General features: G+C 39.4%; 2 protein-coding genes across 5 annotated transcripts in view; both read left to right on the plus strand.

Annotated features, from left to right (window-relative positions):
• Nucleotides 1-535: 535 nt before the first annotated feature.
• Nucleotides 536-10831, plus strand: esyt3 (extended synaptotagmin-like protein 3). The gene is made up of 23 exons (XM_046403520.1): nt 536-1310; nt 2295-2336; nt 2686-2820; nt 2983-3059; nt 3235-3304; nt 3411-3500; nt 3591-3646; nt 3750-3870; nt 4066-4242; nt 4586-4668; nt 4790-4838; nt 4992-5081; nt 5256-5318; nt 5423-5482; nt 7164-7235; nt 7449-7535; nt 8141-8290; nt 8547-8923; nt 9046-9144; nt 9522-9653; nt 9754-9859; nt 10026-10075; nt 10233-10831. The coding sequence occupies exons 1-23, from the start codon at nt 975-977 to the stop codon at nt 10270-10272; spliced, it is 2562 nt and encodes an 853-aa protein (XP_046259476.1). The 5' UTR covers nt 536-974; the 3' UTR covers nt 10273-10831.
• Nucleotides 10832-11519: 688 nt separating this feature from the next.
• The window catches only part of dnah7 (dynein, axonemal, heavy chain 7), a 62650-nt gene continuing 59235 nt past the window's right edge, over nt 11520-14934 (plus strand). The window contains exons 1-7 of one of the 4 annotated variants that reach the window (XM_046404857.1): nt 11520-11634; nt 12380-12476; nt 12572-12749; nt 13086-13158; nt 13788-13968; nt 14288-14360; nt 14518-14643. In XM_046404857.1, coding sequence (XP_046260813.1) covers nt 12401-12476; nt 12572-12749; nt 13086-13158; nt 13788-13968; nt 14288-14360; nt 14518-14643 — 707 coding nt within the window. In that variant the 5' untranslated portion in view covers nt 11520-11634; nt 12380-12400. Of the gene's footprint in view, nt 11685-11729; nt 12138-12379; nt 12477-12571; nt 12750-13085; nt 13159-13787; nt 13969-14287; nt 14361-14517; nt 14644-14934 lie in introns of those variants that run through there. The other 3 variants (XM_046404858.1, XM_046404859.1, XM_046404856.1) reach the window with 3 other exon arrangements.

Consider the following 14934-nt stretch of genomic DNA (forward strand, 5'->3'; position numbering starts at 1 on the left):
CTTTGTTTACACCAATTAGTTTATCACTTTTTTCCAATTCAGTGGTAAAAAGTAGCTTCGCTCTTCATCAAAAGGTCTGAATTTGTAGTCTCTTGCTCTAAAATTAAGATAGAGTATAAGTGTCCTGTCTGCCTTCAGATGTCAGTATGGACATAGTCACATTACACCTCTGCCATTGTATTTTCGTAAAAGCGGTGCCACTTTGTTGAGGAGAAATAAAATACTTAATTGCAATTTTCAAAAATAATTGGAATAAGACCATAAATACGTTTAAGTGTACCTGAACACACAGCCTGTTGTTAGCTGAGACAGTATGAGAGAAGCTGGGAAATCACAGACTTGTTGTTACACACCTTTGTTAAAATGAAATCCTCTGCTGAACTCTGGCTCCACCTGCAGGTCACATTGCGGACTTACCACCGTGACTATTAAATCCTTTTGCAAAGTCTGAGTGTTGAGATTTAGGGCTTTGCAGATAACAGAAACTGTACACCACAGCTGTTCTCTAAGCCACAAGTTTTTATGGAGTCGATCTGACGACGATAAGCAGTTCTTTAAATAGAGATGACAGAACCTACAATAACAGTTTTTTAAGAACAAAATGTCACTATACAAATATATCAAAGCTATAAACCTGACTTCTAAAAAACCAAACAGTCCCCTTCAATATTAAGCTTCCCTTGTGCTTTCGTTTTCTAGTGGATTTTTCTTTTTGTTGCTGTCGGTGAACGCATTCCCAGCACGGCTCAGGTGTGCCTGGACCGACCTGTCTTTTGGAAGTTTCAAACACGGAAGTTTCAGGACTCATCACGACTCATTTTCATACGCTCTTGCACAGGGGTGTGTTCGGTACGCTGGCTTCCCTGACGTGTTTTTCTTAGGCTGAATTAAAAGGTCAAATCTGTTGACAGTGAGCACTTCTAAATAGCTCTTTTGGACGTCAGGAAACCAGGTTCCAGCGGGAGTCCGACCCAATGGCACCCGCAGGACCGGCGGAGGGAGCGGGGCTCGGGGAAAGCCTGACGATTGACGGCAGCACGGAAAAGTTGAGCTCCCCTGCTGTCAATCGCATTCTGATGGAGTTCCTGATTTACTTTGGTAGAGCCGTACTCGTTTTCTATCCCGTGTACCTGACGGGATACCTGGGCCTCAGTATCAGCTGGGTTCTGCTGTGCATGGTGATGGTCTCCTGGTGGAAGAAGAATCGCCAATGGAAAGACGCCCGGATCGGAACCGCCATCGAGTTTGTGGATAATGAAGCGAATCTGGTCCACAAGGAGCTGCAAAGTGCCTTACAAATGGCAACATGGGTATGTACAAGGCCAAAATACAGTACCGTAACAGACTTGGAGCATCTTTACCAGGCCATTAAGGGCACTTCAGAGGACAGGCAGCAAAGGGTCCACACAGAAACAGGTCCAAAATCAGACCTGGTGTTTGCTGTTTTGGGAGACCCTGATGTCTTTGTTGGTCAAACAAGGGACCTCTAAGTATGCACCAAAAAAGGTTTTCGTGTTTTTGAAACGAGCCCCATACTGTATACGTGTCATGATCTCTGTTGCTCTGACTACAGTCCACTTTATTTGCATGACATGCCAGGTTTTGGCAGAACCTCCCATTCCCGTGGATGGGTTAAGCCAGCCAAATGTGCTGTTACTTTGCAGGACACTTTTGGTTGCACCGCACCCACTCATACAGTGACTCATAGAAACTAATGGAGACAGAAGGATGATGATGATGATATACTTCACAGTAACCTGCTGTGGTTTAAAGATTAAGAATTTTAATTTCTGTCCAATGTAAAACACTTATCATTGGATCTTTACTCCATTTAGGTCTTGATCGAAGCTGAACTTTTTAGCATCTCATACAGAGCTCACTGAGGGAACTGTAGTTTATCTGGATAAAGGGTGGGCTCACCAGATGCTCTGTTTCAGAACATGACTCCAACCCTCTGTTACAGTTCACACTTTTGATGCTGCGAAGAAACTTTTGGTAAGCCCTAAATAACTGGCTTCTCCATGCCTATTTTTTTATTTACTAAGGAATGCTGTCAAAATCCTGAAATGAATTTTTTGAAGTGGATCCCCCAGTCTTATAAACACTTGATTTATTGTTATTTTTTAATTTTGCTGATTTTATGTTGATATTTTGAGAAATTTGAAAATTTGCATGATGGATATTTAATAATTACTGACACAATTTTGTCTTCCTTCACGATTGCCACCGTGCATGATTTTATTATTTGGGTTGGACCCCTCTTCTAACTTGACTATCATATTTTTTTTCCAAAGGTCCAATTTCCTGATGTTGAGAAAGTTGACTGGGTTAACAAGGTACAGTATCAAAATAAAGGTCTTCATTAATTTATCTTCTTTGCTCTTTTTGGTTTTACTGACTCAGACTCAGACTCAGACATTCATCTCAGACTCAGACTGCACCAAATCCCAGCTCTGTTATTTAATTTTTCTTCAAATGTATACCATCAGTATTCAAAATTCAAGATTAATTTAATTCTCATACAATGCAAGACTGTAGAATTAAACTCCAGTATGATCTGAAAATGCTATAAAAGTAGTTTCATGCGTAGTGTTCTTGAAGTATTTCCTCTGCTTTATAAGAGCAAGTGAAACAATATTTGCTGGTGTGTGGATTCACCGGCTCTGTTGTGCTTTGTACGTTCAGGTGTTGGAGCAGGCCTGGCCGTTCTTTGGGATGTACATGGAGAAGTTCCTTACAGGAAACATCCAGTCAGCCGTCAGGCTCTCCAGCCCCGCGCTCAAAACGTTCAAATTTACCAAAATCCACTTTGGACACATAGTGAGTCTACATTTGTATTCAGTTTATATCCATTTTGAAACCAGTAACCATTTTTTAACTGTCTTTTGTTTTTGTTTTTTTTAAATAAAGCAGAGCATATCGAGCATATAGAGTACCAGTAGTAGTAAGATGGTTCCTTTAAAAGTCTTTCCCTGATTCCAGCCTCTCAGGATCACTGGAATGAAGGCGTACACGCATGAGGTGGATCAGAGGGAGGTGATTCTGGACCTGAATGTAAGGTTGGTCAGACACATTTTTCATTTCAGAGCTGTTTATGTCTTCTCAAGACATTTTACCTTTACCTATCTTACCCAGTTTCCCCTGAATAAAGTCATCTATCTAAGTGTGTTTGGTCCCTCTGTTCACTCCAGCTAGTGGGTACATATTCACTCACCAGCACTGTTCACTTTGCAGTTACGAAGGTGATGTGGACATCGACGCTGTGGTGAAGGAGCCAATCACAGCTGGTGTCAAAGGACTTAAGGTGAGTATCTTATTTTTCTGTATTCTCTGTGTTACCTGTATCATCTTTGTCATCATCATATGTGTTTTGTTTGCCAACCTTGTAAAAACTGTCCTGAATCTTCCAGTTCAAGGGGATGCTGAGGGTCATTTTAGAGCCACTTATTGGTGATTCACCGCTGGTGGGAGGAGTCACTTTCTTCTTCATTCGCCGCCCTGTGAGTGCCCACAGACATTTTCATTGCCTTACAGTCATCAGTTAAACTGTGGGCTCATCCACGTATAAATTACAAATTTATTTTTCCCAGATCCTTGAAATCAACTGGACTGGCATGACCAACGTTTTGGACAGCCCTGCCTTCAGGTTAGTTTCCACAGAAAACCCCCTGACCTTTAACATGCCATTTCCCTACACAGAGTCTTAATGTTCAATATTTAGCTCTCCCATCTCACCTGTCCCCTTCCAGTTCATTGTCTGAGAAGACCATCATTGACATCATTGCCTCGCTTATGGTGTTGCCCAACCGCATGTGTGTGCCCCTCATAGACCAGGTCAAAGTGGACCAGATGAGGTTCCCATTACCTCGTGTATGTAAGATATTCTTTCATTTTACACATTAATCTTCATCTTGAGGTTGCTTGCAGGTGACAAACTTAATTAAAAACATACAAACTGTGAAGATTTGAATGTCATTTTGACAACTGCATCTTTTGATGTGTAAGTGAAGATTTGGTCTTTTTCTTTTGTGTGAGACAGTGTTCGTTCTTCTGTCTGCTCCTCAGGGTGTGGTTAGGGTCCACTTGCTGGAAGCCAGAGACCTGGTGGCTAAGGACACTTACATGATGGGTTTGGTGAAAGGCAAATCAGACCCCTATGCAACACTCAGAGTCGGCAACCGACAAGTCAAAAGCAAGACCATCAAAGAGAATTTGCACCCCAGGTGGAATGAAGTGTATGAGGTAGAGTAACGGTTCCAAATGGCAATTCTGCATGTTTGTCAGCCAGCAAACTCAAATTCCGTCAGAGGCTTCCTTGTTTGTGAAAGGCAAAGATAAAATAGTTATTTTCACAAATTGGTTTTAAGAGACCCCAAAGTCTCTGGTAGTAACTCACTGTTTTAGGGTGTCCTCAGTTTATGCTAACTTTTGTTTCAGATTGTTTTTTTGCAGTAGTTTATCAACTAATATCCCTTTTCTTACATGTGATCTGCTAAAATTCTTCTCTAAATGCTTTAGAAATCTAATTCACACTTTCCATCTGAAAGAATTTACTAACATCCACCTGTTCCATATGTGTGTGCAGTTTGTCGTTCACGAAGCCCCTGGGCAAGAGTTAGAGGTGGAGCTTTATGATGAGGACACGGATAAAGATGACTTCATTGGAAGGTAAGAAACCATATGAAGTATGAAAATATGAGAACATATGATTCAGTGTTGAAAGTACAGTAGATTTAAATGTGAGCATTGTGAGGTTTTTATTCACTATTATTTTCCATAACCACCTTAGGTATAACCTTGATTTGGGAGAAGTGAAGAGGGACAAAAAAATTGATGAGGTGAGCTCTTACTTGTGAAATATCATGCAGGAACAGCCTTTTAAGAATGGAAAAAAAAATCATGCCAGTGTATTCCTAACCATTTTCACCAGTTTGATTTAAATAAAGTGTGAATTATCATATTGATGAGTGAACACTTCCTTCCTGTTGAAGTGGTTTTCTCTGGAAGGCGTTCAGCATGGAGACGTTCACCTGAAGCTCCAGTGGTTTTCTCTTAAGGCTGATCCCAGCCTGCTGACAGAGGTGACCGCACTGTTGTATCATTCTCATTTACATTCAGTATCAGACTTTTATTCTACTTGTCAGTCATCCGGCCACAAATTTGGCTATCCTAGCTATAGACTGCGCCTTTGTATAATTTAGTGGTCGAGCGGTTGTGTAGATCATGTATTTCTCTCTGGCGTTGCTCTCTTTCAGTCATCAGACGGCTTCGCTTGTGCTATGCTTGCAGTGTATCTGGACAACGCGTCAAACCTACCGGTAAGTGTCTTCTAACAGGACCGTTTGTGATTGAGAGAAGATGATGCAATAATCAACATGTGCTGACAACATGTGCTGATGTGTATTCTTGTGTTTGTTACCAGAAAGACCACAGTGAGATCAGTGAGCATCACAAACATGGGAAGCACGCGAAGGAAGCCCGGGTAAGACGAGAGCTTTGTAAGCTCACAGTATTCTTATATAAACCTGTGCTACTACGAGTATGTCAGCTGCCCTCCCTTTACAGTAGTTGGTATAAGATGAAGCTGGAATGGGCTTTTCATTGTGATTTTATTTGTACAACTGACAGTATTTGACAAGAGGGTATTTGCCTTTCTGTTACCACTAGTAATACTACAATAAAAAGCAACGCAGTTCAAGGATTGTAGTGAGGTGCTTGTCACTGGAAGTAGACTTGTGAGTAGAAAAGAACAAGGTTGCACAACCTGGCTCCTTATGTATTTCTGTATCATCCAGATGACCCTCAGACCTTCTTTGGTAGTTGATCTTGAAGAAGACCTGTGGACTTGAACATTTTCCTTTACTTTCACATCTAGTCATAGGAACATAACATTATCATAGCATTAACATAATCAATATTAATGCATGTATGTAGTCTTCTTCTTGTCTGTAGTCTTCTCTGCATCTATCACATAAACTTGTGAGCATAATCATTGCCATTGCTGTTTGCACATTAGCCTGTACTTGATTTAACGCAGGTATATGAGAACACTTAATCCAGAGCTCTTTGGTATGCGGAGGCCCAACCCCTGTTCCAACAGAATCTGTTTCTTTCTTTGTCTCACAGCTACTACACTGCAGGGGAATTTACAAAGCCTCAAAAGTTTCTCAAATAGCTCACGGACAGCCATACATGAGAAATGGGTTTTCTTTTTTGTGTCTCATAAAAAGTCAATTTGAGAGCTATAGTGTATAACTGGGACTTCAAAATAAGATGGTTGTCTTCATAGATATGAAGTCTCTGAATGAAAGTTTCTGTAGTGCAAAGTCTCATTCACTTTACAGCCTTACAGTTGACAGTTGTTTTGTATCTCAATGTGAAACAAAGCCTCAGTCAGATCAGATGTTTTCTGTTAGTGCTCCAGGTGTGCTCGTCCCTGTGAACATAGCTGGTATTTCCCGTTTGTCTGGTGCATACCTGTCATATTCTGTGGGTGTGTTTTTACCTGCTGGTGCTCATGTTGCTGGATTTCTTGTTCAGGGCCAGTTTCAAGCATGGATTAGTAACTAAACATTTTTATGGTGATGACTTTTGACTTGAGAAATGTAAACATTCATTATGTCCACTCTAATTTGTCTTCTTTATAAAGTTAATAAAGGCTCATATTTCTTAGGATTAAGATGACTGAATAAGAAAAATACTTACCGGTAACTATTTTTGGTAGCAGGGACAAAGAGAATTTCACTGCACATTGTACTGTGTATGATTGTGTGTGTGACAAATAAAACTATCTTGAATCTTAAGATAATCGATAAATGCCATTGAGGTGAGTGATAATTTATCTGTCTGGTAATCAGGGCATTTATGATCAAATTGAAAGAAGGACACTTTTTGACCTGCTAAACAACAGGATCTCTTAACCTGAACTGTCAGCAGCAGCTGTTGCCTCTGAACGCCCTCTGCTGGTGATTATGTGAAATTACATTGACAAAGTGAAAAGTGAGGCACATCTGATTTTCCAATACTAAGGTGCAATCATCCTGGACTGCATTGCATCAGAGCACACAAGACAGTCTACGAAAGTAACATGACAACATGAAAATGTCAGAAAATATTTGGCCAAAAAAAGCAAAAAATACAATCTTCCTGTGCTTTGTTTTCAGCTCACAAAGAGAACTGCCTGCCCAAACTCTTTTGTGGAATTTTCCGTTGATGAAAACATTCAGAAAAGCAGGGTACGGCTCTCACTTCATTACTTTTATGCATCGTTTTGTATTCAGTTTGCTAAATTATTGTTTATGTTGTATTTTTCCACTGTACAAGAGAGGAAAGCTGACTTTCCTTGTTGTAATTGTAAAACTGAAGTTTAAATTGCATGACTGTGGATTCCGTAAATTTACAACACAACTGTGTGGCTTCTTGCAGTGAAATGTCTTCTCTGTCCATAGGTTGTGTATTCATCTAAGGACCCAGTGTGGGAGCAGGGATTCACCTTTTTTGTGCATAATGTCAAAACACAGCAACTCACTGTTCAGGTTTGTCATTTGATATTGTAGACATCATGCATTTTTATTGATTTTTCCAACAGAAAAAAAGGAAACACAATATTTTACCTTCATACAGTGTTAAAAGGGGCAATGAAAACTAAAAATTATAATGACATAAAAAAGATTTGAGAAAAATAGTGATTATGTATTGCTTCGTGAGATGACAGTCCAGAAGATAAACTAAACGTAATACAGTTTTGTTCAGATTTTAAATTGGAGTTGATTTAATTTAGCATATTGCCACATTATTCTGTCTTGATTGCAAATTGGGAAATGTACTCAAGACAGTCTAGTGTTCCGATCATAAGTTTGTTTGTGACATTACTGTAATAAGTGCTTCAATTTGAAATGATCATCCCTATGAACCTGTATGTGTCAGTATGTATTACACTGACAAAAAGTCAGCTACTTTGATTCCCCAGTTGTTTCAGTGCAATAGAATGTAAAAAAACAAAAAAAAAAACAGGAAAGACCGACTGTTGCAACTGTTCAGTAACACTACGCCTCTTTTAGACAGTCGAATATCCTCAGGAGATGTAAAACCTTTTTTCATTCACTGCTTGACTGTTTTATTTTGTGTCCTTTTGGTCCAGGTCAAGGAGCACGAGAAGAAGACTCAGCTCGGCATCCTTAAATTGCCACTGAGTCGCCTCCTCAACACTTCCAACATGACCATTGACCAGCGCTTCTCGCTGGAACGCTCTGGAGCAAGCAGCCAGATCAAGCTGAAAGCCACGCTCAGGGTGGGCATGCAACAACAAGCTTCCACACAAGTTTAGTGCATAGAAAGTCACGTTATACAGAGATCAAGCTCATCACACATTCAGTATAAAGATACAGTCTTCTTTCTTTCATCTTGATTTCTATTTGGTTCATTCATTCTAGTTTTTACCATTCACCCAACATGCAGATAACGAGGACTTGCAGTTGAGTTTTCATCACATTGATGTTGTTTACTCTGTGACACTGACATTAGCCTTGTCCTCTATCTCTCAACAGATTCTTACTGTGGAAAATCCTCCACCCAAGATGAGCCTCAATCCTCCTCCACAAGGCAAACAACAAGGACCACAAACCAATCAAGGAGGAAACGCCCATGAATCCGCTCCCGCCGTTGCTTCATCTTCCTCTCAAGCACTTTCCCCCAACACCGCCCCTGCTGCCCAGTTCTCACCTATGAACCGGGCAGCTGATTTCCAGAGTGACTTGAATGGAGACTATCCAGCTCATCGCCGCAGCTCCTTCCTGGCCTCTGAAGCCTCGCGGTCATCTCATTCTGCATCAAACATGCGACGATTTGACTCTCACAGCCTGCTGTCGGAGAACTCCATCGCTTCTTCGCGTTTCGACCTTTCAGAGGGAGCCCCGTATCCAGAGTGCGTCTGGAGTTTTGTTCTTTGCGTGTGCATCTAACCTGGTGCCATGATCTAAACTACAGATGATTTTAGCAAGAGTTGTGTAATAAAAGTGACTCATCTAAATGTTTTTATCACTATAGGGCCATCAGGAATCATCAAGGTTCGTTTGGGGAGATCCACCTGGTTATACGCTATGCCATCCTGAGGAAAAAACTCGTGGTCACAGTTGATGGCTGCAGGTACATCAGAAAAGATTAGCAGCACTAATACTGACCAGGGAAACTTATTTATTAAACAGATTTCCAAAAACAGTAAAACAGTAATTCGCATTTCAGTTTCTGTTTGATGAACCACCTTTAGTGGGTCTTTTATTGAAATACGTCACCATTAAGAGATTTAACCACAATATACGGCTGTAGTTTTTGCCTGGTATGAAAGGAAAATTGTCTTACCATAGCTTCCTTTTCAGCCATTGTTAGAACATCAAAAACAGTTCAGCCTTGACAATATTCTAGTCAATATTTCCATGGTATGAATGAAGCAAATTCCTGTGCTTGAACCCACAAACGAATCTATCTTCAAATTCATATGAACTATGTGTACTTGTTGCCGACAGGAACTTATTCCCCTGTAGTGAGAACGGCACTGACTCTTATGTCCGCCTGTATTTGCTCCCTGACCAATCCTGGAGACACCGCAAGAGGACACATGTCAAGAAGAGGACAGTCAATCCTGTCTTCAATGACAAGTAAGTTTGTGGGATAAATTCTACATCTCATGGGAGTCATGGGCACTGAGGTTAGGCTGTCTGAAACTTGTTTCTTTCTGCCAACCCTCTTTTATCACAGGTTTGAATTTGATGTGTCACTTGAAGAAGTACAACGCAGGAAGTTGGATGTGTCAGTGAAAAATAACAAGATGTTCCACATACGAGAGAGAAAGGACATTGGCATGGTAGGTGCTGCTACTCGTGACTCCGACTGTGTCTTTTCATTTCTGGCACAAAATTTCAAAGGCTATCATCAGTCTCTGCTTTTTGTGCTGTGGTTGTCACACTTTTGAAGTTTGCTGCTCAGTCTGAATAATTCACTGAATTTTCAAGTTCTGCTTGTGTTCACAGGTGTTGATCGAGTTCTCAGAAGTGGATTTAGTCAAAGGCATCACAGGCTGGTATGGGACATGTTTTTTTTTTTTCTTAACTTTTCCATAATTAGTTAGGTTACAACAAACATATGAAATAACTGACAAATACCGTTAGTTACCGTTAGTTATTTTATGTTTAAACTAAAGTGCTGTAAACTGCTTCTCCCTCTTTTTTCTCTTTAAGGTTTGAGCTCACACTGCCTGGGCTGAAGAAATTTAACTAGTGGTGAATTGTGACACAGCTTCAAGAGAAGCTCTTCTGCACCTTCAGGGCCAAATGGTGGGCTGATAAATGCTTGGAGAGATGCGTATCCCTTTGCCTTCCTTGTCCACCTCATGATACTGGACATATTTGGTACTGCTTGTCAAAGTGTGTGGAATCACTGGCACACAGAATAATATTCCATTCCACACCTACTTAAAGTCTTACTTGAAATAAAATGATTAAGTGACTCTTATCGCACTCAGAAATATTTCCCATGATTTAATAAAATATACTACCGACAATGTTAGCGTGTCCAGTTTGGGTTGACAATCATAAACCAAATGATTCTCAATAAAAATGTAATTGCTAGCATCTCTTTTTCATGAAAAAAAAAAGTTTCAAAAAATGTATTATATTTGTACTTCTACTGTATTGATAAGGTGATGTGTTTATTTTGGATATTTTTTGCAAGAGGTTTGGCTTTGAGTTGATCTGAGCCAAGGCTATCCTTTTTGTTTGTTTTAATGTAAATAGTTGTATTAATGCTTTTTATGTAAAATAAATAAAGGGAAATCAAAGTGTGATTTTTGCACCAGTCTAGTCTGCATGGCAAGGAGTGGTTACACAATTTAATACACACGGCCCACATTCAGAGCTGAGTGAGTTTTGTTCTAGTGGGTTCATTGTAAGTCAAACTGCATCCAAGCAAGACGCATGACATACAGTACTTTACTCAAGGATGCTTTGACAATGTTTAAACCGGTGAACCACCTGATCTTTAAGTGATCTTCAATATTTTAAAACACCGTAACACAACATTCACGAGTGGCTTACATTTAGATGCTTCCTGATAAATTTGCTTTTATATGTCTCTGTTTTAACATGGTTTTCATACCGAGTACAAATAGCTTATTGCATTTATGTAGAGTTTCTCTTCAAATGTATTCATTATGGGAAAATTCCTCTTACTGTATCTAGACTGCTATAAGCTTAGCTAAGAAATTGATCACTGTTGCTGAGCTGTTGCCTATGTGAATTATTCAGAAGCTGGAGAATGTATGAAAAGATTTCAGTCCTGGTCTTTCTGAACTGACACCCTAAAGGGCTTTGCACACCGCATTTAGCCCGGGGATAAAAGTGTTCTTAGAGCCTTCTCAACCCCAGGCTAAGGGAACTGATTGCCCCAGGCTAAGCTTTCTCTCTGATACGGCCCTGATACATTCCAAAGGGCTAACCCCGACTTTAGCCTTGGGCTTTTTGGCCTTTGCCCCCCCCGCGCTCTACAGCTTTTTGGACTATTCCATCACTCAGCTCGCCGCACACCCTAACCAGTTGTTGCTAGGAGCGCCCAAACTCTGATATTGAGAGTCAAGATATTCAGGTATTCTGCACAACATCAAACGCTGAAGCGTAGATGTCCCAGTCGGCACCGTGAGACCAAATGTGCAAAGTAAAGTAGATAAAATATTGATGGCAACATTTCCAATGGTAACCTCCTTTTCAAGTTAAGAACATATCGGCCCGGTTCTCTCGATTCACCGCAGAAGCCATTCACCGATAAAGTTAACGTTACACTGTTCGATGAAATGGCGACAGAAATTAGCAGAAGTGGATCAGTGTCTCACTTCCTTTGTGCTATTATTGATTAACAAACCGTTGTATTTATATCAGAGATTTATACACAAATCAAAATATCCGCAACTGTTGCTTGTGCTAAAGACTTCACGCGAGTTCACCGTTGCTTCCTAGCAACGTCCTTAGCAACGGTTTGTTAAAGAGCTAACTCCAGCGTTAGCTTGTGACAACTTTGCCGACATGAGTTCTGCCAGGAAGAAAACAAATGTTGCTGATAGTCTATCATTTTTGCTGCCAAATTCACCACAGGTATGTTTACAACGACTGGAAAATGTCTATCAGTGTTTTAACACTCAATTACAAATTTTAACGGACTGTGATATGTGCCACTTAACCGGCCATGGCACCAAGCTAACTGTGCCACTTATTTTAAAACGTTAGTGTCTTGCCCACTTTTATGTTGCCACTTTTCAGATTGTTTGCTTATAAGCTTTTTTGTTCCGAGTGCCTCTGAACTTGTTTTTGAAAACAACACCAAACTAATTGTGCAGGTCCTAAGAAAGCAGCCGTGGATGGAAACAAAACCTTCATTTTCGCTTCATCACCCTGTCAAGCTGAAACCTCAAGAAACAGACACAGCTGTAAAAAGTGGGTTCATTAGTTTTATGCTCTCTGTCTGTCTGTTTCAAATACTGCTGTGTTTAATTAATGTAATCATTCTCTTTGCCATTTGTGTTCTGTAGATGATGGGCTGATGGAAAGAGCAGATAGTGGACCAAGTACAAGTTATGGAGGCCAGAACCTGCTCCAGAGCAGAAAGGCACAACAGATCCATGGGACCTCCAAGCGCTACGGCAGTAGTCTCACACGACTCACTAAAAAGCGCAAGAATCTCCGTGAAGCTCTGGTTAAATTTATATGGTATTTTGCACTTTTGTAAGCTTAATTATATGTCTGCCATGGCATTTCAGTTTATATAATTATATACCTCTACATAATTATATCGTGTATATTGTTTGGAAGCACAGAAAGGACATGACTAATAACTACTTAACCACAGATAATGGTAATGGTTTGCCATGGTAAAATATCAAGGTAAAAACTTTTTTCAAGGGAACAATGTGAATGCAGTGTAAACAATATCTAAGGATTACCGCTGCCAAACTATATTGCAGTGCTTAGGATCGGAAATACTGTGTATATTATCATGTGGCATTTGTTGTGTCCAGTTTTTGCCCATTTTTTCCCCTTTTTTAGCTCGCAGGAGGAGGAGAAGGAAGACGGCTCTCCACCATGCGACTCCCTCAGAGTTGGAGCAAAGGACAACATGGTGAAATATAATAGACACTCAACACCACATATTATATCACACACCCTCTTCTGTTTGGTACATTACCATAATGAAGACATAATGCCCATCATAATTTTAAGACATGTGATATGGTAGCCTTTTGTTTTGTTTTGCTGGTCTCAGTGGTTGCAGTTACTGTGTACATTTCTTCCTTAGTACAGTGGAGGCTTTCCTCTGTATATAATAAAATATGCCTTCAGTGTACAGTATTTTAATTTCCTGCTTGTCCTCAGGACAAAAGATAAAACTGTGCATTATTTTTTTAATTTTGGCATTTTCTTTATGTGCAGCAGTAGAGATTATGCATAAATCAATGAACATTCAACAAACACATAAAACTTAAATTGAAGTACGCAGCAAAATGAAGTCCATATTGGCCAGTGGATATATATACTTAGAATCATATGATAGATATAGCTTACATATCATAGAATCATATAATCCTTAACAATTGAAGCTTACTCTCCATGAGGTCCTGGATGTAGATATTTTTTCACCATCCACCAATCACCACTGTTACCAAAAAAAATAAAATTCATGTCAGGCATTGTTTGTTTAAAATGTTGTTACAGCTGCTCAAAATGGTTTATAATATTCTGTCCCCTCAGAAATACAATCACTACATCCAGAAAGGGATCGACCTGAAGAATTTGGCTCCCCTGGAGGACTCCTGGCTGGAAAACATTCAGGGAATGGTCCCCTGTCACCTAAAGAGCCTCAATGCACCACTGGAGCTGCTGATTGATGAGATTAAGGAAGAATACTTACTCGCCAGCAAAACAGCAATTGGTACATTTTTTGTTACTTACACATTACACTTAAAATCATTAGCTGGTAACAGATGCAAGCATATAAGCTACGTGCATGTATTTGGTCCTGATAATCCACACACATTATCAGGCTGTAAAACATTTATTTATGAAGAAAAAAAGTCTAATTACAAAATGTGTATTGAAATAAGAAATAAAATGAATGAAATACTGTTTTTTTTAATGCTCTTTGTATCAACAGTGTTACCCAAAAATCGTGGGTGACAGTTTTGTTTATAATGAATAAGGATTGTGGTAATAAAATATTGTCAGTTTTAATTTTTTTTTCGTGATTGCAGTGAAATATATATTCAGAGAGTCAGGGCGAAATGACAAGGACAGAGTGAAAGATCTGCCTCCTCACAGACTTGAGTAAGTCAGATTAATTTGATATTTCATGTGTATTTTGTCACATAGAGGTGTTTTGTTTTCCTTTATACATATAACCTGAGTTTTAAGATTAAAATGATGAATTTCGCATATAAAGAAGTCTGTTCCTTACCATCCGTCTTTTATGTTTCACTGTCAGGTTTGAGGTAGTGCCAAAACCGTGGAACAAAGCCTTTGTCAGTGCTCAAAAGAGGATGAGAGATAAGCTTCACTCCATCAACCCCACTATGCAGCAGGTGCTATACCTTTGGCAAACCTGTTACAAGTAAGTATTTTATGATAGATTTTTTATTTTTGTTAAAACTTCACCTTGAGTTGATTTATTCTTACTATTTAAAATGAAATTGAAATAACACGTAGGTGCCGATTGAGTTCAGAATTTATTTTACTGCTTTTATAAAACATTTTAGATCATTTAATATTTTTTTCTGACAAATCAAGCATCATATGTATTGCATTTTTTGCTGAAAATGAAGATATTCACACAGAGCAAATTATAAACATTTATAAACATATCACATAAACATACAAGATTAATTTATTTTTGACAACACAA

The sequence above is a fragment of the Scatophagus argus genome, chromosome 11, assembly GCF_020382885.2.
Source record: "Scatophagus argus isolate fScaArg1 chromosome 11, fScaArg1.pri, whole genome shotgun sequence".
NCBI lineage: Eukaryota > Metazoa > Chordata > Actinopteri > Scatophagidae > Scatophagus > Scatophagus argus.